The 22,741-nt window shown below is 37.0% G+C and overlaps 2 protein-coding genes and 1 pseudogene across 3 annotated transcripts; 2 read left to right on the top strand and 1 right to left on the bottom strand.

Moving 5' to 3' along the window:
- Positions 1–4,792, bottom strand: LOC130740568 (scarecrow-like protein 34). Its single transcript, XM_057593220.1, has 4 exons — positions 4,651–4,792; positions 3,061–3,937; positions 606–2,925; positions 1–355 (listed from the first exon to the last, which is right to left on the bottom strand). The coding sequence occupies exon 3, from the start codon at positions 2,873–2,875 to the stop codon at positions 620–622; it is 2,256 nt and encodes a 751-aa protein (XP_057449203.1). The 5' UTR covers positions 2,876–2,925; positions 3,061–3,937; positions 4,651–4,792; the 3' UTR covers positions 1–355; positions 606–619.
- On the top strand, positions 3,976–7,292 carry LOC130740569 (scarecrow-like protein 34; annotated as a pseudogene).
- Positions 7,293–19,077: 11,785 nt separating this feature from the next.
- Positions 19,078–22,088, top strand: LOC130740567 (scarecrow-like protein 34). Of its 2 annotated transcripts, none has more exons than XM_057593219.1 (2): positions 19,078–21,579; positions 21,951–22,088. In XM_057593219.1, the coding sequence occupies exon 1, from the start codon at positions 19,398–19,400 to the stop codon at positions 21,558–21,560; it is 2,163 nt and encodes a 720-aa protein (XP_057449202.1). In that variant the 5' UTR covers positions 19,078–19,397; the 3' UTR covers positions 21,561–21,579; positions 21,951–22,088. The 2 variants fall into 2 exon arrangements, with proteins under 2 accessions (XP_057449202.1, XP_057449201.1); XM_057593218.1 differs by having other exon boundaries at positions 19,078–21,584.
- The last annotated feature ends 653 nt before the right edge of the window (positions 22,089–22,741 follow it).

Raw genomic sequence — 22,741 nt, 5'->3', positions numbered from 1 at the left:
TTTGTATCAAAGGCCAATAATCAATCCATTGATAGTCTTGAAAAATAACTAAACAAATTCATCCATCTCAAATTAGTAACATATTGTCAACTCAGTAGCTAATATGTCTCAAGAGACAAGTATCCTGCAAAAACCTATGATCAATTTATTGGTAAGAAGTAAAATGCCAAACACTATAAGGGCCTTCCTACACTAATACACACTCCTTATCATTACTGAATTAGCATTACACTCACAAGTCTCAATTCTACAAGAGAAGTTGTTCTGACATAATTTTCTAGAGTAACTTGGTGGAAGACTTTTGAAGAATATTCATCACAGCACCTGATGATCAAGTAACAAGGAGTACCAGAACCTGAAACCATTTAAAGATCAAAATAAGCTTCATGCCTTCAACAATGCAACATACATGATGAAATGTCTCAATTCTTAAGTAACCACAAAACATTAGTAGGACTATAGCTCAAAACATTAACATGGGAAAAGAAGGACGTAAAAAATTGGATAGACAATATGTTTGGATCAAACTTTTATTTCATCAGAATCAATTTTGAAATTCAATAGCTCTAGAAGTGTTTTCCAAACATGCACAGAATCATACATACCTAGTATGAGTTCATCAAGCCGGTACCCAACAAGTGGAAGCATACATAATGCGGCCTTTCCAACCTTGAAGCATCCAGTTGTTGTCTTCATCAAAGACAAAGTCCTTATGGTACCATTTCTTTAACTTGATCCTAAATTTGTCCATTAGTCCCTCATTTAGGGGTAGCTGCTTGAAACCAGCCCTTGTATTCCTAACCTGCCACCTTTTATATGTCTCAGGCCTCTCAACCCTCTCCAAACCTTCACATGCTATCACATTCATAGCCTCCCGCCCCACACTCTCTCTCTCAATCAACCTCCTCCATTGGTTATCCCTAGATATGACAGTGTCAAACATGTCAAAAGTAGCAGAAAAATGGAATAAAGCCTCCCTAAACCGCGTGACAAAGAAAGGGGCATTGAAAGATCCATTAGAGATTGATTGAGTAAAAATATTCGGATTGATCTTCCTAATTAATTGCAGAACAGCATCTCTAGGACTGTTGTTCTCTTCAATAGTCTCATCCAGCAAATTCTTGAACCTCATCATACAATTCACAGCAACAAACTCATTAGTCTGAATTCTAAGGTCTTTAACTTCAATTGTTTCCCAGTTCTTTGATGCAATGGCATTGTACTCAAAGGGAACATTGAAACGCTTGCAATAGTTGGTGAGACGATGACCGGTCTCATCAATTCTTTCCGTGGGCCGAAATCCGGGTAAAGGGAACTCTATCCCTGTGATCTTCAATTTGGGAGGTCCACCATCTCTTTCTGATAAGAACTTAATAAGAATTGGCCACTGGAAACCATATAGGATACCAAAATCAATGATATGAAGAGATTCTGCTTTTGCAGCTTCTTTCATAATCATTTTATTTGCAAAGAAATATGCAAACTTTTTGAATGGGCTTGTACTTAGATGAGCTTGGTAAGCTTTCAGATACTTAGCAGTAGAGATCCTCTGGGAGCTTGGTGAGGAATAGAATATTTGTGCGCCGGTTCCATCACCGCCCAAGCGCGCCTCAAGGCCATTGGCAAAGTAATGAGCCAATCTTTGTGATGCATCCCCATAGGAAGAAGAGTGATCCCTAATCTGCTTTAGAAATTCATTCGCAGCCCTGTTGTCATTTGAGTAAACAGCTTGTGAGCATAGAAGCAGAAGAGCCCTCAAATCCACCGTTTCCTTGCTCCTTCCTTGTTTCTTAGGACGACCCTTCCCTCCTCCATTAGCTGAAGGTGACTTATCCTTTTCACCTTCCTTCTCCGCTTTCACTTCTCCATTCTGCGAGCCATGGACTTCATTACACAGCGGCAAATGTTCCAGATTAAGCAACACTTTATCAAACATTTCTGATAGGTCTTGATTGTTTTCTTCATCAACAACACTAAATGCTGATTGCTTGTTACTTCTCCTCCCTTCTTCCTTAGAATCACTTTCTTCTTCGCGATCATGATGCTTTCGATTCTTCAACCTAAGCATGTTTGGCGGTTGTCCATTCGAGTCTAGACCGGTCACGATCCGAGGCTCCACCGGAAGAAACTTGCTAGCTTCCTCTAACCCTCTCTTGTTACTTCTCCTCCCTTCTTCCTTAGAATCACTTTCTTCTTCGCGATCATGATGCTTTCGATTCTTCAACCTAAGCATGTTTGGCGGTTGTCCATTCGAGTCTAGACCGGTCACGATCCGAGGCTCCACCGGAAGAAACTTGCTAGCTTCCTCTAACCCTCTCTTGAATTGGGAAACAGAATCTGCATCATTGAAGATATCTTGTGCCAACAAATTGGTAGCAGAAGAATCCAAATCATGCAAAGGACGGGAATTGAATTGAAAATCATGATTATCACGAAGAACAGAAACAGGGGTATCCGGAGAAGGGGGTTTCAACTCACGAGAACTGTTACTGCTATTGTTGCTGTTGCTGGTGGTGGTTTCACTGTTTTGAAAATCAAAGGGGTGTTGTTGATTGGGGGACAGAGATGGGTTTATGAGAGCATCATGGAATGATTTCTCAGTGAGTTGCAAGCTGAGTGAATCATAAAATGGACTCTGTTCAACGTTTTCTTCCATGAGGATTTGACTGATGAACAAGGCGGTTTCTGAGAAATCGGTGTCTTCTAGTGAAGGATCTGTAACCGTGTTCATGGACATGGATGAAACAGAACCTTCTACAGGGTTTGAATTCGCTGAGAGGCTTTCATATTGTTGAAAGGCATCCCAGTCTGATGCATATTGATTTGGATCTGAGACAAGTATGCTTCCTTCTTCAGCAAACCATGGATCTGTCATCTTCTCCTTTTTGAGAAACAGTCACCAACAAAGCACACAACTCAATAGTTCTGTTCAGAGAAACATAAAAAAGCAAATGAAAAGCATGAACATGAAAACATGAAGTAACTTCATGCGACAGAATTAATTATGAGAAAAAAGAAGTTAATCCGATAATAATTTGATATGGTTGAAGGAAAGATTACCATGAACAATTGCTGGTTTTATGATAGTGGTTTGATTGAAGGACGATGGAGATGAAGGTGAAAGAGATGTTTGGATTTCTGTGTTATTATATAGTCAGAGATGCAGCTGTTTTGAGTTTTGACTAACTAATCTATGACTGTGAGCATAATCTGTAAACAATACTTGGGGATCACACCATGAATATTCGGAGAAGGATCAAATGGGACAATTGTCAAAGATGATGGAGGGGATCAATTTTTTAATACTATGTCAAAAAAAAGAGGATATGATATAATAATGTGGTGCAATGCATTACTTGCTTTAACACTACCAACTCTCATATATACAATGTCTCTAGACTCTAGCAATGCATGTACAGTTGGAAGTAGGTTAAAAACTTAAAACTAAACATACTTAAGTATTTCTTGTATGATGCAGCTGACATATTAATCATCCAACCATAGCTATGAATTCTGATTTTGACACAAAGATTAGATCAATGGATTGATACGACTTACGGGTACATATCTGGCTCCTCTATTCTTGAAACGGAAATGTTTGAGAGAAATAGAATGGGAAATTTAAAAAAAAACTAATTGATTAAATTGTATAGTTAATGAGTGGGCTTAAAATGTACATAATGTAAGTGAATCATATGCTCGACGGAAGAAATAGAAAAAGGTGACAGATTGAATCAGATAATAATTGTACTAACACTGTAGTAAAAATGCTAAAATGTTTTTTTACGTTAAAAAATACTAATGTAAAAAAACCAAGGATACTTTGCACTTGCAGATAGATATTGAAACAACTTGCATTTGGGAGATTCTGCACCATGTCTTTTTCTTTCTTGCCGTTGAAAATCATAGAGCCGCCAAGAGTCCAAGTGTCAGCATTCTGTTTGGCTAAAAAGAGACAAGATAAGAAGGAGTGTGTTTGGATCCTGGCCAATTCTGGAAAATTAAAATAACTCTGAATGAAAATATTGATGTTCATGAACCATTTTATATAATTAATTTCACACCCAGAATCACTTAACAACATTTTTATACAAGTATCACTTTTCATAAATGTATAAAAATATAATCATTTCATTTCAACTCAATTAATCAATTTTATTAAAATCAATTTTGAGTTGTGACAAACGTCAATCTAAACACTCGCTTAATGTTGTTTGAGAAAAAAAAAGTCTTATTAATATAAACAAGAAATTCATAAATTAGTCTCTCACAATTATTTTCCACTTAGAGGAAGTTATTGGAAGCCTTCCCGCATCAAGTTGTGTGTACTCACTAAACACTGTTTCTCATCCACTTGTCTTAGTGCAATTAATCATTGTTCTAGATCTGATATATGAAATGTGACGATGGCTTAAAGCATTTCAAGGTACATTGAATCTTATAGGCTGCTATTTTGACTTGTACGTTGAAAAAACTCATTAGAGAGGCTATGTGAAATTGGAGAATGAACTACTGAAGCTTTTAGCTTAGATATCAATTGATCATTTGAAAAATGGTGAAGTTCTTGGAATGTGAAGATGTAATTTCAAGTTATAATCAAAGGTTTTTTTAACGGACTAACTCAAATAAGGAAATGAAGATGGATACAACCTTTTCTGGGGCCAGCGATTTCACAAACGGATACCAGTTTTGTGAAGAAGGGAGCATATTTGACTCGGATCCAAATCCATATGCAGCATACTGGGATGTGTTTCATCAACATGGGAACCTCTTAGATATAGACCCTCTTAGTTTTGCAGCAAATACGAGCTCTGTACAAGGTTCTGTGACATCCATGTCCATAAACTCGGTGACAGATCCTTCTCTAGAAGACACTGACTTCTCAGAAACCACAAAGTTCATAAGCCAAATCCTGATGGAAGAGAACCTTGAACAGGGTCCATTTTATGACTCCTTGAGCCTGCAACTCACAGAGAAATCATTCCATGATGCTCTCATTGACAACAACTCATCTCTTTCGCCCACTCAACACCCCTTAAATGTTCAAAGCCCTTATGGTGAAACAACTAGCAGTGACAGTGACAACATCAGCAATTTACACTACAATTCTTGTGAGTTGAATCCCCCTCCTCTGGATACCCCCCATGTTGCTGTAATTGGTGATCATGCTTTTCAGCTTAATTCTCATGGCCTGCTAGATTTGGATGCTTCTGTTAACAAACCGTTGGCGCAAAATATTTTCAGTGATGCAGATTTAGTCTCCCAATTCAGGAGAGGGTTAGAAGAAGCTACCAAGTTTCTTCTTCCTCCAGAACCCCGGATTGAGACCGGTCTAGAGTCAAGGGGAGAATCATCCAATATAGTTGAGGAGAATTCTTTTGGGTTAAAGGGCAGTATAAAGAATCGTGGGCGTGAAGAAAGTGATTCTAATGAAGAAGGGAGAAGTACCAAGAAATCAGCAGTTGGTGTTGTTGATGACGATGACTTATCTGATGTGTTTGATCGAGTGCTGGTAAATATGGAACAATTGCCACTTGGTAATGAACACAATTCCCTACAGAGCGGCGCAGCAAAAGAGAAACAGCAAGGTGAAAAGCCAACTTCATCTGATGGAGGGAAGGCTCATCCAAAGAAACAAGGCAGGAAGAAGGAAACGGTGGACGTGAGGGCTCTTCTGCTTCTTTGTGCACAAGCTATTCATACCACTGATAACAGGGCTGCTAATGAACTTCTAAAGCAGATAAGGCAGCACTCTTCTCCCTTTGGTGATGGGTCACAAAGATTGGCTCATTACTTTGCCAATGGCCTTGGGGCACGCTTGGCTGGGGATGTTACCGGTGCACAATTATGTTATTCTACTCCAACCCACAAGACAACCTCTGCTGATGATTTCTTCAAAGGTTATCAAGTTTATCTATCTCCTAACCCGACCAGAAAGTTTGCACATTTCTATGTTAACAAAATGATTAAGAAAGCATCTGCAAAAGCTGAAACTCTTCATATTATTGATTTTGGTATCTTATATGGCTTGCAGTGGCCATTACTCATCAAGTTTTTATCAGAAAGAGATGGAGGACCTCCCAAGCTGAGGATCACAGGGATAGAGTTCCCTTTACCTGGCTTTCGCCCCACACAAAGAATCGAGGAGACCGGTCGTCGTTTGGCTAACTATTGCAAGCGTTTCAATGTTCCCTTTGAGTACACTGCCATAGCATCACAGAACTGGGAAACCATTCGAGTTGAAGACCTTAAACTTAAGAGCAATGAGTTTGTTGTTGTCAACTGCATGATGAGGTTCAAGAATTTGCTGGATGAGACTAGTAAAATGAACAGTCCCAGTCTCCCAGAGATGCTGTTCTGCTTTTGATCAGGAAGATAAATCCAAATATTTTTGCTCAGTCCATCATTAATGGATCTTTCAGTACCCCTTTCTTTGTCACGCGGTTTAGGGAGGCCTTGTTCCATTTTTCTGCTGTTTTAGACATGCTTGACACTGTCCTATCCCGGGATAACCAATGGAGGATGATGAATGAGAGTGAGATCATAGGTCGAAACTCTATGAACGTGATAGCATGTGAAGGTCGGGAGAGGATTGACAGGCCTGAGACATACAAACAGTGGCAGATTAGGAACACAAGGGCTGGTTTCAAGCAGCTTCCTCTGAACCAGAAATTGATGGCCAAGTTTAGGAGCAAGTTAAAGAACTGGCACCCGAATGAGTTTGTGATTGATGAAGACAGCAATTGGATGCTTCAAAGTTGGAAAGGACGCATTTTATCTTGTTCTACCATCTGGGTGCCTGCATAATGAACTTATCACACACTTGAATGTAAGGTATAACTATCAGTTATGTTTTTTGTGTCACAGTCCTACCAATACTTGATTACTTGAGCTACTTAAATGGCATCATTGCAATTTCTTTCCATCTAAATTCTAAACCTAACACATGGTTCAGTAGCAGGAACCAGTGATTATCATCTTCTCATAATGAATTAGAGTGCACTGTAAATTGAGATGATACTGTTCAATTTGGTCCACATAATTTGAATAATTGTTGCAAGATGAGAAGATAATTCAAAGATGATGCAGTAATTTTAAAATGAATTACTAAGGATGATGAATACTCACACTAGCAATTCATGGAATTGGTGCAGAAGCACAATGACGCCGTAGTGCAGCTTAGTGGCGCTTCGCTTCCAAAACACAAGCAACAGCAAGCACATGGCCGGCGTTGAACAGCTGCAAGATCGAAAGCGATTGCAGAAGCTAGGGTTCCGATTGAAGATTCTCACTTCTCCGGTGAAGACACTCCTCCTTCTCTACCCGCTTTCCGTCTTACAAAATTGGGGTTTTGTTTCGAATTCGAATTCAATGGATGGTTAGGAATATTTTGCAATTTAAATACCTTCATTTTTATACTCATAAGCACTGATGTCATAAGCGCTTATTCATAAGTTATTTTAAAAAAATTATTAAAATAAATTAAAAATAAAATATGTATAAGCATAAGCTCTTTTTCATAAGCTATCCCAAGTAGTTTATGATCAAAACTGCTTATGGTAGGCCTTAAGTTATTTGCATAAGTTCTCTCAAACACTAAGGCTATGTTTGGCACGCCTAGCTGATAAGCTAGCTGAAAGCTGAAAAGCTAGCTGATAGCTGAAAAGCTAGCTGAAAGCTGAAAGCTGAAAAGCTACGTAATTTGAACAATAGTGTTTGGTAAAAGTAAAATTACATAAAATGACATACTTGTATAATTCTTTTTATATTTAACATTACTTTATCTTCACATTAATACCTATTTGATATTAATATTAAAATTATTATAAATATTTTAATTTCACTCAAGTTATTTATCATCTTAAAAATATATAATATAATTTTTACTTATTTAATTTTCAGTATTTTTATTAAATTAAATATAATAAAACAAATAATTTGTAATATAAAATTATTATTTTTTATTATAAAGTAGTAATTAATTGTGTGTGGGAACGGTGTGCATATGAGACAATTGTGATAACTGATAAGTAAATAGATTTTTTAGTAAAAAACATATAAGGCTAAAGGTGGAATTTTAATAAAATAGTAAGGATAAAAATTAGAATATATTTAATAAGTTATAAGCTTTAAGCTTTAAGTTACCTGAGATAGCTTATAGCTTAAAGTTTTAAGCTACTGAAATAAGCTTATTCACCAAACACTTTTATAGAGCTTTTAAGCTAGTCAAATAAACTTTAAGCTAGTCAAATAAGCTATAAGCTAGCTGAAATGACATGTCAAACATAGTCTAACATAAGCGCTTATGCTATTAGATAAGCTCAAATAAACTCATCCAAACATTGCCCTAATTCATCTATTCTTTTATATTTTTTAAATGGAACTGCAAATATATTAATCAAAGGAAGGCATAGAAGCCATTACATCAAAGTGCACAAAATGTAAAGTCTCACTTGATACTTCCTCCAACCAAACCATGTCCGTATAATTAGAAGCGATGCCAACAAGGAAATCAGCCACATAATTGTCACAACGACGAACAAAAGGCAATCCACAAAATCAAAAAAACGAGCTAACATAAAACAATCATGTAGAATCGTAGATAAATGAGATCGACCATCCGGGATTTTTTTCCAACGCTGGAACAGCTGCAAGTAATCTGTCTCAAACTGAACTCGCCTAAAACATATCAATAGCAAGTTTCATATGCCATCTGAAAGTCATAGCCTCCCCAAGGATCGTCACGGAAGCGTACATAGAGTGTTGCACCGCCGACGCAAGCACCTCCTCGTTCACATTTCGCGTAACCATGCCAAACCCCGCAGCCCCTATTGATGCCACAACAACGTCAAAATTAAGCTTGTAAATTCCCCTTGCTGGCCTTAATTTATCTATTTCCAAGTTATAACAAGGTGTTTCTCTTTCATATTAAACATGAGTGTTACTTTAAAAGAATATTTAACGTTTCAGTTTCATTAATATTACAAAGTGACATATATTTTTTAGGTGAAAATTAATGAAAACTGACTTATAAATAATAACAAATGAAGTTTTATGATAGCATGTAAAATAGGGTTGGCCTATTGCACATTTGCATCCAATTTTTGATAAATGAATTTGACAGACTAAAATGACAAAGATCACGCTACATGTTACTGGAAGCGACACATTGATACGCATCAATGCTAAGTCATTGCCACCAACTGTAAAGAACAAACAAGCAATTAAGAGAATTTTCTGAATTATAGTGGATAACAGTACCAGTATAGAGTACGTGGGTAAACTTTTCTGTATTTCTGTATGAAATTTCTTACAATGGATGTAGAGTTTCTATGGAATGGAAATAACTAAAAGATAACAACACTCAGAAGAGACACAGAGACTAGACTAGAGAAGAGAGGTGAGTCCACAATATTCCCCACCCTCTCTCATTCCCCCAACCATGCTTATATCCCTCTCAGCCACACACGTAATCCCTCAATTGAGAATTGGTTATTTTCTCTCTAGTGCTTCTTCTCAATTTCTGTTTCTCATTGTCATGTGCCACGTGACCCACCTCTTTGTCTATTATGCCCTTTTCATTAATTCCTTCTTCATTTGTTTCCCCTGACTTCATAACATTTCCTTCCCCATTAAAAACAACCTTGTCCTCAAGGTTGAAGTCTGGATAAGATTGGTTGAATTCCTTAGCATCTTCCCATGTTGCTTGTGTAGAGTCTAGTCCTTCCCATTGGATCAAGACTTGAAAAATTTGTTGAGAGCCTCTGATGATGGTTCTAGTGTCTAATACTGACTGAGGGTATAAAACAGGGCCTACTTCATTTGTTTTAAATGGTAGAGGAACATAAGATATGTGGTGTCCTCCTCTGCATTGTTTCAGCTGTGAAATATGAAATATTGGGTGTATTTTTGCTGAAGGAGGAAGCAGTAACTTGTAGGCAACCTGTCCAATTTTCTGCACAATTGGAAATGGTCCAAAATACTTGAGACCCAATTTCTGATTCTTCCTCAATGCCACTGAATGCTGTCTATAAGGTTGTAATTTGACCAACACCAAGTCACCTAATTGAAACTCTTTATGCACCCTTTTCTGATCAGCATATTTCTTCATAGTTTCCTGGGCCTTTAACAAGTTTCCCTTTAATTGAGACAAAATGATATCTCTTTGCATAAGCAATTCCTGTAAGGATGGAAGGTCTTTGGCATCTTGAACATATTTAGAAATAGTGGGAGGGTCCCTTCCATAAACTACCTTGAAGGGAGTCATATTCATACTACAATGGAATGAAGTATTATACCAATATTCAGCCCATGGGAGTGCCTCAGTCCAGCTCTTGGGTTTCTCAAAAGTGAAACACCTCAAATACATTTCAATACATTTGTTTACAACTTCAGATTGGCCATCAGATTGAGGGTGGTAGGCTGTACTCATAGCTAAGGTAGTGCCACTCAACCTGAATAAGTGTTGCCAAAATTGACTTGTGAAAACTTTATCCCTGTCAGAGACAATTGTCTTTGGAAAACCATGTAATTTCACAATGTTTTTGAGAAATAACTCAGCCACTTGTTTGCTAGAATAATCAGTCTTCAATGTAGCAAAATGACCATACTTTGATAACCTATCAATGACCACCATAATAACTGTGAAGCCATTAGAAGGAGGCAAACCTGTAATAAAATCCATGGCTAAATCGTCCCAAATCTGCATTGGGATTGGCAAAGGTTGTAATAAGCCTGCTGGGAGTGTAGTAGCAGACTTGGCCTGTTGGCAAATGAGGCACTCTTGCACATATGTTTTAACATCTTTGTGCATTCCTTGCCAAAAAAACTGAGACGCAATTCTAGCTAGTGTCCTTGTGATGCCGGAGTGACCACCCAAGGGAGAACTATGGTATTCATGCAATATTTGTTGGATCATAGAATGGTCCCGTGGAATCACTAATCTTCCTTTCCAATATAATAGCCCATCATGTGCTGAATAATGAAGATCGGGCGGTTTACCTTGAATGCACAACTTATACACCTCAGTGAGTTTTGAATCAGCAGCAATGGCTTCTTTTAGACAGTGGAGAATTTCTAGCTTTGGTTGTGACCATGCCATGAAACAAGACCGGGAAAGAGCATCAGCTGCAAGGTTTTCTCTACCAGGTTTGTACTCAATGGTAAAGTCATAACCCAAAAATTTATGTAACCACGCTTGCTGTTCTGGTGTTTGCAACGGTTGCTCAAAAAGACTGCTGAGACTCTTTTGATCGGTACGAATGATGAACTTATGGCCCAGCAAATAGTGACGAAATTTAGCAATTGCTTCTGTAATAGCATAGAATTCTCTTGCATAAGCAGATTGTTTTTGCATCCTTGGTGTTAATTTCTTAGAGAAGAAAGCTATAGGGTGTTTTCCTTGATTTAGTACAGCTCCAATACCCGTCCCGGAGGCATCAGTCTCCAATATAAAAGGCTGAGAAAAATTTGGTAGAGCTAGTACAGGGGCACTAGTGATAGCAAACTGTAATGACTTAAAAGCAGCAGTTGCTTGATCATCCCAAGAGAAACTAGCCTTCTTCAACAAGTTTGTCAAAGGAGTTGCAATCGTTGCATACCCTTTTATAAATCGTCTATAGTAACCTGTAAGCCCAAGAAATCCTCTCAGCTGTTTGACAGAATTGGGAATGGGCCAAGTTAATATTGCTTCAACCTTAGTCTTATCCATTGCTACTCCTTGTCCCGAAACCGTATGACCCAAGTAATCAACCTCAGTGAGTCCAAAAGAACATTTGGACAGTTTAGCATATAAGGAATGCTGCTGCAGAATTTGTAAAACCAGCTCTAAATGATGTAAATGCAAAGACCATGATGAACTATATACCAGAATATCATCAAAGAAAACTAAAACTGATTTCCTTAATAATTCTTTAAACACATCATTCATCAGGCTTTGGAAGGTGCCAGGGGCATTGGTTAGCCCAAATGGCATCACAAGCCATTCATAGTGTCCTTGATGTGTCCGAAATGCTGTTTTATACCTATCATTGTTGTTCACCAGTATTTGATGGTACCCAGATCTAAGATCAAGTTTAGAAAAATATTGTGCTCCAAATAACTCATCCAATAATTCTTCCACAGTAGGAATAGGAAAACTGTCCTTCACCGTGATTGCATTTAGAGCCCTGTAGTCTGTACAAAACCGCCAAGTTCCGTCTTTCTTTTTGACTAATACAATAGGAGAAGAGAAAGGACTTCTACTTGGAACTATGATGCCTTCCTCTAACATTTGCTGCACCATTTTTTCAATTTGCTCTTTCTGACTATGTGGGTATTTATAAGGTCACACTTTAACTGGAGTGCTGTCGGAAAGCAAGGGAATGCAATGATCCTGTGATCTCGGTGGTGGTAAGCCAACAGGTTGAGAAAATATGATCCTGTAATTATGCAACAGTAGAGCTAATTCAGGTTCCATATCATCAGGAAGGTCCAACCACTGATCATGTGAGGTGTCAACAAGCTGAAACTGCAATGTGAATAACTCTGCAATAGCATGTGTGTTACTCATCCTCCGGAGATGATGACATTGAGCTGCAGATGGTAACTGAGGTTGGTCTCCATGAAGTGTTACAAACTGACCATTCAGATAAAACTTTATGGTGAGAGCACTGTAATCTGCAATGTGAGGGCCCAATGTGGCAAGCCAAGTAGCTCCCAAAACTAAATCAGCACCTGAAACTGGCAGAAGATAAACAGGTAATTTAAGAGTGTGACCCTGAACCTGGACTTGGACTTCCTTAATCAGTCCTTCAGCAGCTAAAGAGTGACCATTGCCCACCATTACTGGGAATTCCGCAACAGGTTCTACAGGTAACTTGAGACAATGAGCCAATCTTGGTTGCAAAAAATTATCAGAACTGCCACTGTCTAGGAGAATCTGCACCTGAAGACCATTAATCAATCCTTGAAACTTCATAGTTCCTAAACCCGTAGAACCTTTTAAAGCATTATAAGATAAATGATGCTCAAGTATTTCTTGCCCACCATCTTGAACAGAATTGTCAGGAGGTTCAGGTTCAGCAGTGATGTTATCATCATCCACCAATTGCAAAAACAAGTACTGCTTATTTGGGCACTTGTGATTGAAGGAAAATTTGTCATCACATGTGTAACAGAGGCCTTTTTCTCTGCGCAATTGCATCTCAGCAGGAGACATGGTTTTGACATTAGAATTTCGTTGAGGTTGTGTGGTAGGTTTAAGGTTTGGTGTTGGTAAGATTGGAGCCATGGTGGGAGTTCTGTATGATTGGTTTTGAGTTCTGGGAAATGAACTTGGATAAGTTGGTTTTGGTTTGATATATTTTTCTTCATAGAGTTTGGCTAGAGACACAGCTTTGAGTAAGGAAGTGGGGCATTGAGCAATCACTTCCCGTTTGATATCATCTTTCAACCCACTCACAAAACAATCAACCAATGCTTCAGAACTAACTCCATAAACTCGATTAGCAAGAGCGGTGAACTCAACATAATAGTCATTCACAGACCCAGATTGCGACAACTTGAACATAGTAGCTCGTGGACAATCATAAGGGGATGGACCGAATTCCAGCTCCAATGATTTGGTGAAACCCTTCCAGGACTGAAATGGATTGTTTCGATTCATCATTTGGAACCATGGCACAGCATCTTTCTCCATATGGACCGCAGCAATCGTTAAACGTTGCTCATCAGGGTTTTTGTAATAATCAAAAAATTGTTCAGCCCTAAAAATCCATTGCAACACATCCTTACCATCAAAACGTGGGAAATCAAGCTTAATGTTCCTTACCTGAAATGGCTGCACAGGTCGACTTGAGTTCGAGCCGCCATCGGCGAGAATCTGACCGAGATTGCCCATTGCAGCATCAATCTGATCAAATCGCTCAGAATATTGCAGATCTCGTTTCTCCATCAATTCCATAAGCCGTTTCACATCAGCAGACAATTCCTTCAACCTTGTGTTCTCAGCCATGGAGGTCAATGAAAGCACCAAATGTAAAGAACAAACAAGCAATTAAGAGAATTTTCTGAATTATAGTGGATAACAGTACCAGTATAGAGTACGTGGGTAAACTTTTCTGTATTTCTGTATGAAATTTCTTACAATGGATGTAGAGTTTCTATGGAATGGAAATAACTAAAAGATAACAACACTCAGAAGAGACACAGAGACTAGACTAGAGAAGAGAGGTGAGTCCACAATATTCCCCACCCTCTCTCATTCCCCCAACCATGCTTATATCCCTCTCAGCCACACACGTAATCCCTCAATTGAGAATTGGTTATTTTCTCTCTAGTGCTTCTTCTCAATTTCTGTTTCTCATTGTCATGTGCCACGTGACCCACCTCTTTGTCTATTATGCCCTTTTCATTAATTCCTTCTTCATTTGTTTCCCCTGACTTCATAACACCAACCCACCGGGTGAACCCAAATCATGTGAGCAGGCTCATGAAGAGGGTGAATGAGAGACTCATCATGATAAGATATTTTATACATGTTGGAGTGTATTGCAATGTAAATGTAAGTCTCTCATTGCTAATGTTGGTTAAGGAAGAAAAATGCTAAGGAAAACATCTTGGAGAAACCACTCGTCGCATTGCTGCTGGTAAGGAAAACCTCCTCCCACGAAAAAAACTCCTCATTTCGCACCTCCCAAACTATATAAACAATTGTGTGGAACAAAGCAATCCACCAAAGAGAAAAGTTGAAAGAGTAATAAATCAAGGTGACCCCTAATGTGGACCACTTTTAAAGTGGTCTAATTTTAGACCACTTTTTTTAACCTGCTATAACAGGTCAACACATCTTTTTTTAAAGAAATTTAATATATGACAAATTTTTAATGATATTTTTTCTTTAAAAAAATAATGTGTTGACCTGCTATACCTGGTCAAAGTAGGTGGTGTAAAATTACACCACCTAAAAATGGTGCATATTAGTCTCTTGTCATTTTGAATATTAATAATTAGCCACCAAAGTTCTAATTATGTGAATTTACTATGATTATTAAAATCAGGCCGAAATTTGACTAAGAGTTGGTTCAATGTCTAGTTTGGAGTAAGAGAAACCACAAGCAACTAATAATCAAGTAATAATCTTTAGCCTATAAAAAAAAGAAAAAATATTTAAATCCAAGAAAATTAATCGTTTTTAAGCTCAGGGTGGTTCATGAACTCATTCGAAAAGATTACAATTCATGCATACCTCTATTTTTCTTTTATCTCATTTTTACTTTATTTCTCTTCATATCTCTCTTCTTTCGTTCAACTTCTAATTTTCCCCCTTCACAATCACATTGATGGGAAGTGTGGGCACACTAGAAGAGCTCGCATAGCTAGTGCAAGATTTGGAAAATAAATGATTGAGGTTTTTCCTTCAAATTTCCAACTGTCAGTAAGTTTGTTTGAACATGATTTTATTGAAACATATCTAACAGAAAATACATTATCTAAATTCTAATAAATGTTCTTTTATTTACATCCTATCATCGCTCTGATTATCTTCATACAAAAATATTTTACATGAGAGCATTCGTTCCGATTAGTCTTGTTGTTCGACTTATGTGATTGCAATGAGAAAAATGGAAAAGAAATATTTTGACCAAAATATATATATATATATATATATATATGAGTGACAGAGGTTCGTGCTAGTCTTGCAAGTTGCAACAAAGCATCAGATTGATTGAGAGAGAGAAATACCCTATGACTTAACTCTCACATGAGATAAAGAAAATAAATAAAGGTTTACGAGAGCAGGGCTAGTTTGCATCATAGTTCAATTTTTCTTGAAAACTAGCCCATATTTAATAGAAATTCATCACTACATGGTTCCCAAATAAAAAATATAACCCATGTATTTTTTATATTAGAAATAAATAAAATATGTAAAGTAAAATAAAGTAGGTGAAATAAGTTAGGAAAAATGTTTAAATCAATATCAATCAATATATATTAGAAAAGAAAAACACTGATTTAGTTACGTGTCATTCCCACGTTAATTCTTAGTGACATGTCATTCTCACGTTAATTCTCATAAAAAAAATTCCACGTGTCATTCTCAGTTAATTCTCATCTCCTCCCCTATATGCTTCTACTGTGAATTGGTTGACATGGAGGAAAAATGAGGAAGATCTCTCGAGTATGCAACTTGCTTCATGTGGTGTTGATAATTGTGTAATGTGATAATTGTGAAAGTGTTTGACATAAATGTTGTTGAGTAATTAGATTATTTTCCTCATCCTCTTTTGATATATTTGTTCCAATGTCCCTTATTTGAATTTTGCAATTGAAACTAATTCATCTTCTGCCCTGATTTTTTTTTTTCGAAAAGAAGGAGCTTGCGGTGTATTTCTGTATGAGTCAAATCTCCATCTCGCGTTTCAAGGTATTCAATTCTGTATTGTTTCTCTTCTTGCTTTGGATTATCAATATTTATTTAGGTTCTTATTTTCTGTTTTCATTTTATTTCTTTGTTCTTTTCTGAGTAGGAGGAAGAGAATCCTAACGAGAAGAAACTATAGGAACCCAATAATTGACAAGAGAAGAAAGAAGAATCTAAGTCCGCGTGAGTGGTGAGTTTCTGATTCAGGTTCGATGTGAGAATGTTTTATAAGTTTCCCCCCCCCCCCCTCTAGATTGTGATTACTTCATTGGTGAGATTCATGCTAGATTGTGGAGACCCCAAGTTACAGGTGCTCGGAGGTGCTTGCTGATTTTCCCTATGGCTTCAACTCAGATATTTGGTATCAAAAATCTCTTTTATGTTTAATCATTCATTATATTTCTTTTCAAGTTGGTTATGATGCATGAAGGCTAATTAATTGATGTTCCTTCTCTTTTGAGTTAATTTGCTAGCCGAGATAAGATGAGAACGCTTAAATGATGAAATTCAAATCCTTTCTTCACTAGATTTCAATTTCATTGTTAGGTTGAACTTAGTTGTCATTGTTTATGCTTATTTTCTTATAAGTTTTTCTTTTCATTTGTGTATCAGGATTTTCTTCATTGTTATGAGATAATTATGCTTCATTCTATGAGTCTGTCTTCTCAATTGCGGTTGCTTTGCATTAAGTAAGTTGAGTCTGGTCAAGTATTGTGACAATTTTTAAATGCTATCATCACCATTGTCCTTGGGTTGGATCTTTGGTCTGCAAACTTTATTTTTCTGGTGAAAGAAAGTTTTGGGAGAATGGGGGATTGATCTCATCTCAAAGTCCAAAGAAAAGTTGTTATGGTATTTGTAGTGAGTAGTTTCTCTCTTCTCCTTCTCAACTCTCACACTGCTTCAATTTTTTTTTCTTGAGACATTCCCAAAATTCACGGGTGACTAAGTATGGACAAGTCACCCCTGTGCCTCCGCCACTGCTTGCAAGTGAATTATGTCATGAAAAATATCTCTTCACTTCCATGTATGTAATTTATGGCTTATGCTCCATAAACTAATCTCAATGTAACATTTAAAATTATGTGTCGTACGACGACTAGAGAACTATTAATATATTCGCATACAAATAATTTCATGTTAAAACTAACATAAAAATTAATTTTAATATCATTTCAGTACTTTTTTTTAGTTTTTAAAACCAACTTTAGATGTAAGTATAATTAACTGTTTGATAATTTGATGATAAAAATATTTGTGTGGAGATTAGAAAATATTAGTACAGATATAATTTATATTTATTTATGTTAAAGAATTAAAAGTTCATACAAGGGGAACAAGCATGAAAAATTTAATAGAGAAATAAGTTTTGATATAATTTTTATACTATACAACACAATATCATGTTTTTATTTTTGGGCAACTCTCAATTTGATGGTAATTTTTTTTGTGCGGAGATTAGAAAACATTAGTACATATATAATTTATATTTATTTATGTTTAAAGAATTAAAAGTTCATACGAGGGGAACGAGCATAGAGAAATAAGTTTTGATATGATTTCTATGCAACATCTGGAAGGCAAAATAAGTCTTAATGATAATTTATCTTTTTGGCCACTTTATATTAGTTAATTCAGTATATGCTTACAAAGCACTAGAATTGAGTTTCTGAATTTATGCTCTTTAAATATCTACATCTTTATTATGATTGTTCTTACATTATTAATATCTTAATTTTTTTATAATTTAAAATATTAATTGATGTTTCAAATACAATAAATAAATTCCCCGTGCAACGCACGGGTAAAACACACTAGTTTTTAACATATTATGAATAGGATTTCACTTACATGTGCTAACAGTATAATTTTTTTTACACATGCATCCAATCATATTCCATTTTAAATATTTTTCAATTCAAATTTAATTATGATATGACAAATTAAATTAAACATTTTAAATATTTTAATTTAAATTAAAAATAAATGTAACTATCTCTCCTACGTAACATATTAGATGTCAGTGTAAAACTATTTTACAACGATAGTGCATATCCATTAAACTCTATAAATATTATTATTTTTTTCTTTTTTTTGGTCTAATCAAATATTAGTTAACAATATTTTGTAATATTAATGTTTGAAGTTCAACAAGTTTTTTTGACAAAGAAATTGGTAAAGTTTTGAAGGTTTTTTTGGGTGATGATCAAATTATTCCATGAGTTTGTAAATAAGTTTATTTTAGTCTCTCAAAGGAAAAATGACGTTTAACAACGGTAATTTTTACAATTACCAGCAGTTTTTTACAGTTACTAAACGTCATTTTTCTCAGAGAAACTAAAATCAAACTCGTTCACAAACTCAATAACTAATTTGACCATTAATTTTTTTTCTTCATCAAGTTTGAAGTTCTTTAATTTTATTCATTTTTTTATGTATTAATATCGGATCTTTAATTATCTGTAAGTTTGTTCTTTGTATTGGATGTATTAGATTATTAGATAATGATTATATTCCAGGATGTTTCCGGTCCTCTCATCTCATTTTTTTGTAGGCAACGGTCAACGCCATTACACAAGATTGTCTCTCACCGTCATCTCATCTCTCTTTCTTCTTCTCGGATCTTACTTAAAATAGTGATGATATTTGAATATTATAAATAATACATATAGATATCTAACTAACACCTCAGTTTTCTCTCTATCACACTCTTCTTATCACTTCAATTTTTTCCATATTGAATCTTCTTTTCTCACTTTTAATATCGGCTAAATGTCTGAATTATATGTCTACAATGATTTTCCTTCTTAAAATGAATGAACAATAATTCAGGGTTAGCTGAATTCAAACCTATCTCACCACAATATCTAATTATTTAATATTATTCTCTCCCATAGTTCCATTTTCTTGTATGTTAATGCTTTCTCTAACGAAGCATTCATTGAGTATCTGAGTTGGGTATTGGTGACTGTTTCTGAAAAAAGAAAGGAAGATGGATCCAATCTTTTCTGGGGCCAGCGATTTCACAAACGGATACCAGTTTTGTGAAGAAGGGAGCATATTTGTCGCGGATCCAAATCCATATGCAGAATACTGGGATGTGTTTCATCAACATGGGAACCTCTTAGATGTTGAACCCCTTGGTTTTGCAGCAAATACGAGCCCTGTACAAGGTTCTGTGACATCCATGTCCATGAACTCTGTGACAGATCCTTCTCTGGAAGACACTGACTTCTCAGAAACCACCAAGTTCATAAGCCAAATCCTGATGGAAGAGAACCTTGAACAGGGTCCATTTTATGACTCCCTGGACCTGCAACTCACAGAGAAATCATTCCATGATGCTCTCATAGACAACAACTCATCTCTATCGCCTAATCAACACCCCTTAGATGTTCAAAGCCCTTACGGTGAAACCACTAGCAGTGACAGTGACAACAACAGCAATTTACACTACAATTCTTGTGAGTTGAATCCCCCTCCTCTTGATACCCCAGTAGCTGTTATTGGTGATCATGCTTTTCAGCTTAACTCTCATGGACTGCTAGACTTGGATTCTTCTGTTACCAATCAATTGGCACAAAATATTTTCAGTCATGCAGATTCTGTCTCCCAATTTAGGAGAGGATTAGAGGAAGCTACCAAGTTTCTTCTTCCTCCAGAACCCCAGATTGTGACTGGTGTAGGGTCATGTGGAGAATCATCGGATACAGTTGCAGAGAATTCATTTGGTTTAAAGGGTAGTAGAAAGAATCGTGAGCGTGGAGAAAGTGATTTTGAGGAAGAAAAGAGAAGTAACAAGCAATCAGCAGTTGGTGTTGTTGATGAGGTGGATGACTTATCTGATATGTTTGATCGAGTGCTGGTTCATATGGAACAATTGCCACTTGGTAATGAACACGGTTCCCGAGAGAGTGGCGCAGCAAAAGAGATGCAGCAAGGTGAAAAGACACCATCATCTGATGGAGGGAAGGCTCATCCAAAGAAACAAGGCAGGAAGAAAGAAACAGTGGATTTGAGGGCACTTCTGCTTCTTTGTGCACAAGCTATTCATACCAATGACAACAGGGGCGCTAGTGAACTTCTAAAGCAGATAAGGCAGCATTCTTCTCCCTTTGGTGATGGGTCACAAAGATTGGCTCATTACTTTGCCAATGGCCTTGAGGCACGCTTGTTTGGGGATGTTACCGGTGCACAATTATTTAATTCTACTCCTACCCACAAGACAACCTCTGCTGATGATTTCTTAAAAGGTTACCAAGTTTATCTATCTCCTAACCCAAGCAGAAAGTTTGCACATTTCTATGCTAACAAAATGATTAAGAAAGCATCTGCAAAAGCTGAAACTCTGCATATTATTGATTTTGGTATCTTATATGGCTTCCAGTGGCCATTACTCATCAAGTTTTTATCAGAAAGAGAAGGTGGACCTCCGAAGCTGAGGATCACAGGGATAGAGTTCCCTTTACCTGGCTTTCGCCCCACACAAAGGATTGAGGAGACTGGTCGTCGTTTGGCTAACTATTGCAAGCGTTTCAATGTTCCCTTTGAGTACACTGCCATAGCATCACGGAACTGGGAAACCATTGGAGTTGAAGACCTTAAAATTAAGAGCAACGAGTTTGTTGCGGTAAACTGCATGATGAGGTTCAAGAATTTGCTGGATGAGACTAGTGAAATGAACAGTCCCAGAGATGCTGTTCTGCTTTTGATCAGGAAGATAAATCCAGATATTTTCGCTCAGGCCATCATTAATGGATCTTTCAGTACCCCTTTCTTTGCCACACGGTTTAGGGAGGCCTTGTTCCATTTTTCTGCTGTTTTTGACATGCTTGACACTGTCATATCCCGGGAAAACCAATGGAGGATGATGAATGAGAGGGAGATCATAGGTCCGAACTCTATGAATGTAATAGCATGTGAAGGTTTTGAGAGGGTTGAGAGGCCTGAGACATACAAACAATGGCAGGTTAGGAACACAAGGGCTGGCTTCAAGCAGCTTCCTCTGAACCAGAAATTAATGGCCAAATTTAGGAGCAAGTTAAGGAAATGGCAACCGGATAATTTTTTGATTGATGAAGACAGCAATTGGATGCTTCAGAGTTGGAAAGGACGCATTCTGTCTGGTTGTACTATCTGGGTGCCTGCAAAATGAAGTTATCACACACTTGAATGTAAGGTACAAATAATTATATAAGAATCTGTCCATTTTGGCATTTCCTTCTTTTCTTCTCCTGTTAATGTTTTTTGAGTCATACTCATATTCCTACCAATACTTGGTTACTTGAGATATTTATGCTTATATCTAGCAATGAGGAAGCTTATTTTGGTACTTAAATGGTTTCTGGTTCTGCAATTACCTTCCATCTAAATTCTAAACCAAACAGTAGTAGCGGCAACCAGTGTTTATAAATTGAGATGATACGAATTCAAATTGTTGCAAGATGAGAAGATAATTCAAAGATGATGCAGTAATTTTAAAATGAATTACTAATTCTCCATGGATGATGAATACTCACACTAGCAATTCATGGAATTGGTGCAGAAGCACAATGACGCCGTAGTGCAGCTTAGTGGCGCTTCGCTTCCAAAACACAAGCAACAGCAAGCACATGGCCGGCGTTGAACAGCTGCAAGATCGAAAGCGATTGCAGAAGCTAGGGTTCCGATTGAAGATTCTCACTTCTCCGGTGAAGACACTCCTCCATCTCTACCCGCTTTCCGTCTTACAAAATTGGGGTTTTGTTTAGAATTCAATGGATAGGGTTTTAAGTATTAGCAATTGTGGGAGGGAGATGATGAGGAACATTTTGCAATTTTTTTTTATGGTACATCGGAAATTAACATTAATTCATATTTTGCAAAATAAAATTAACATGAACGAATATTTATCAAATTAAATACCTTCACTTTTTTTTTTGGTACATCGGGAAATTAAAGACAACAGAAAAAAAAACTACAAGGCTAACAAGTCCCTAGCCAAGATGGGAGCTAACTGCTGAGGCGGAGCCTCAAGATACTCTATAGGACATTGGAGCCCTCCCCCCATGCCAGCAAGACAATCCGCGGCTGCATTTGCATCCCTAGAAATATGGGTAAGCTCTATGCACCAATCTCGATCCAACAAGAGTTTAAGATCAAGGAGCTCTGAGGCATACTCATGAAACTGATACCTATTCTCAGATAAAGCCTTCACAATCTCAAGACAATCGACTTCACATATCGTTTTTCGAATGTTGGCGTTCCATAGTAAAACCAAACCATGCTTAAGAGCTCCAATCTCCGCTGTAATGGGATTCCCCCCACTGCTGCCAGCATAAAACCCGGTTACCCAAT

The sequence above is a fragment of the Lotus japonicus genome, chromosome 2 (assembly GCF_012489685.1).
Source record: "Lotus japonicus ecotype B-129 chromosome 2, LjGifu_v1.2".
NCBI classification, from domain to species: domain Eukaryota; kingdom Viridiplantae; phylum Streptophyta; class Magnoliopsida; order Fabales; family Fabaceae; genus Lotus; species Lotus japonicus.
This window is presented reverse-complemented; position numbering and strand designations above follow the sequence as displayed.

Excerpts from the sequence above, each read along its gene's own strand:
- LOC130740568 (XM_057593220.1), bottom strand. The coding sequence starts at position 2,875 with ATGACAGATCCATGGTTTGCTGAAGAAGGAAGCATACTTGTCTCAGAT.
- LOC130740567 (XM_057593219.1), top strand. The coding sequence starts at position 19,398 with ATGGATCCAATCTTTTCTGGGGCCAGCGATTTCACAAACGGATACCAG.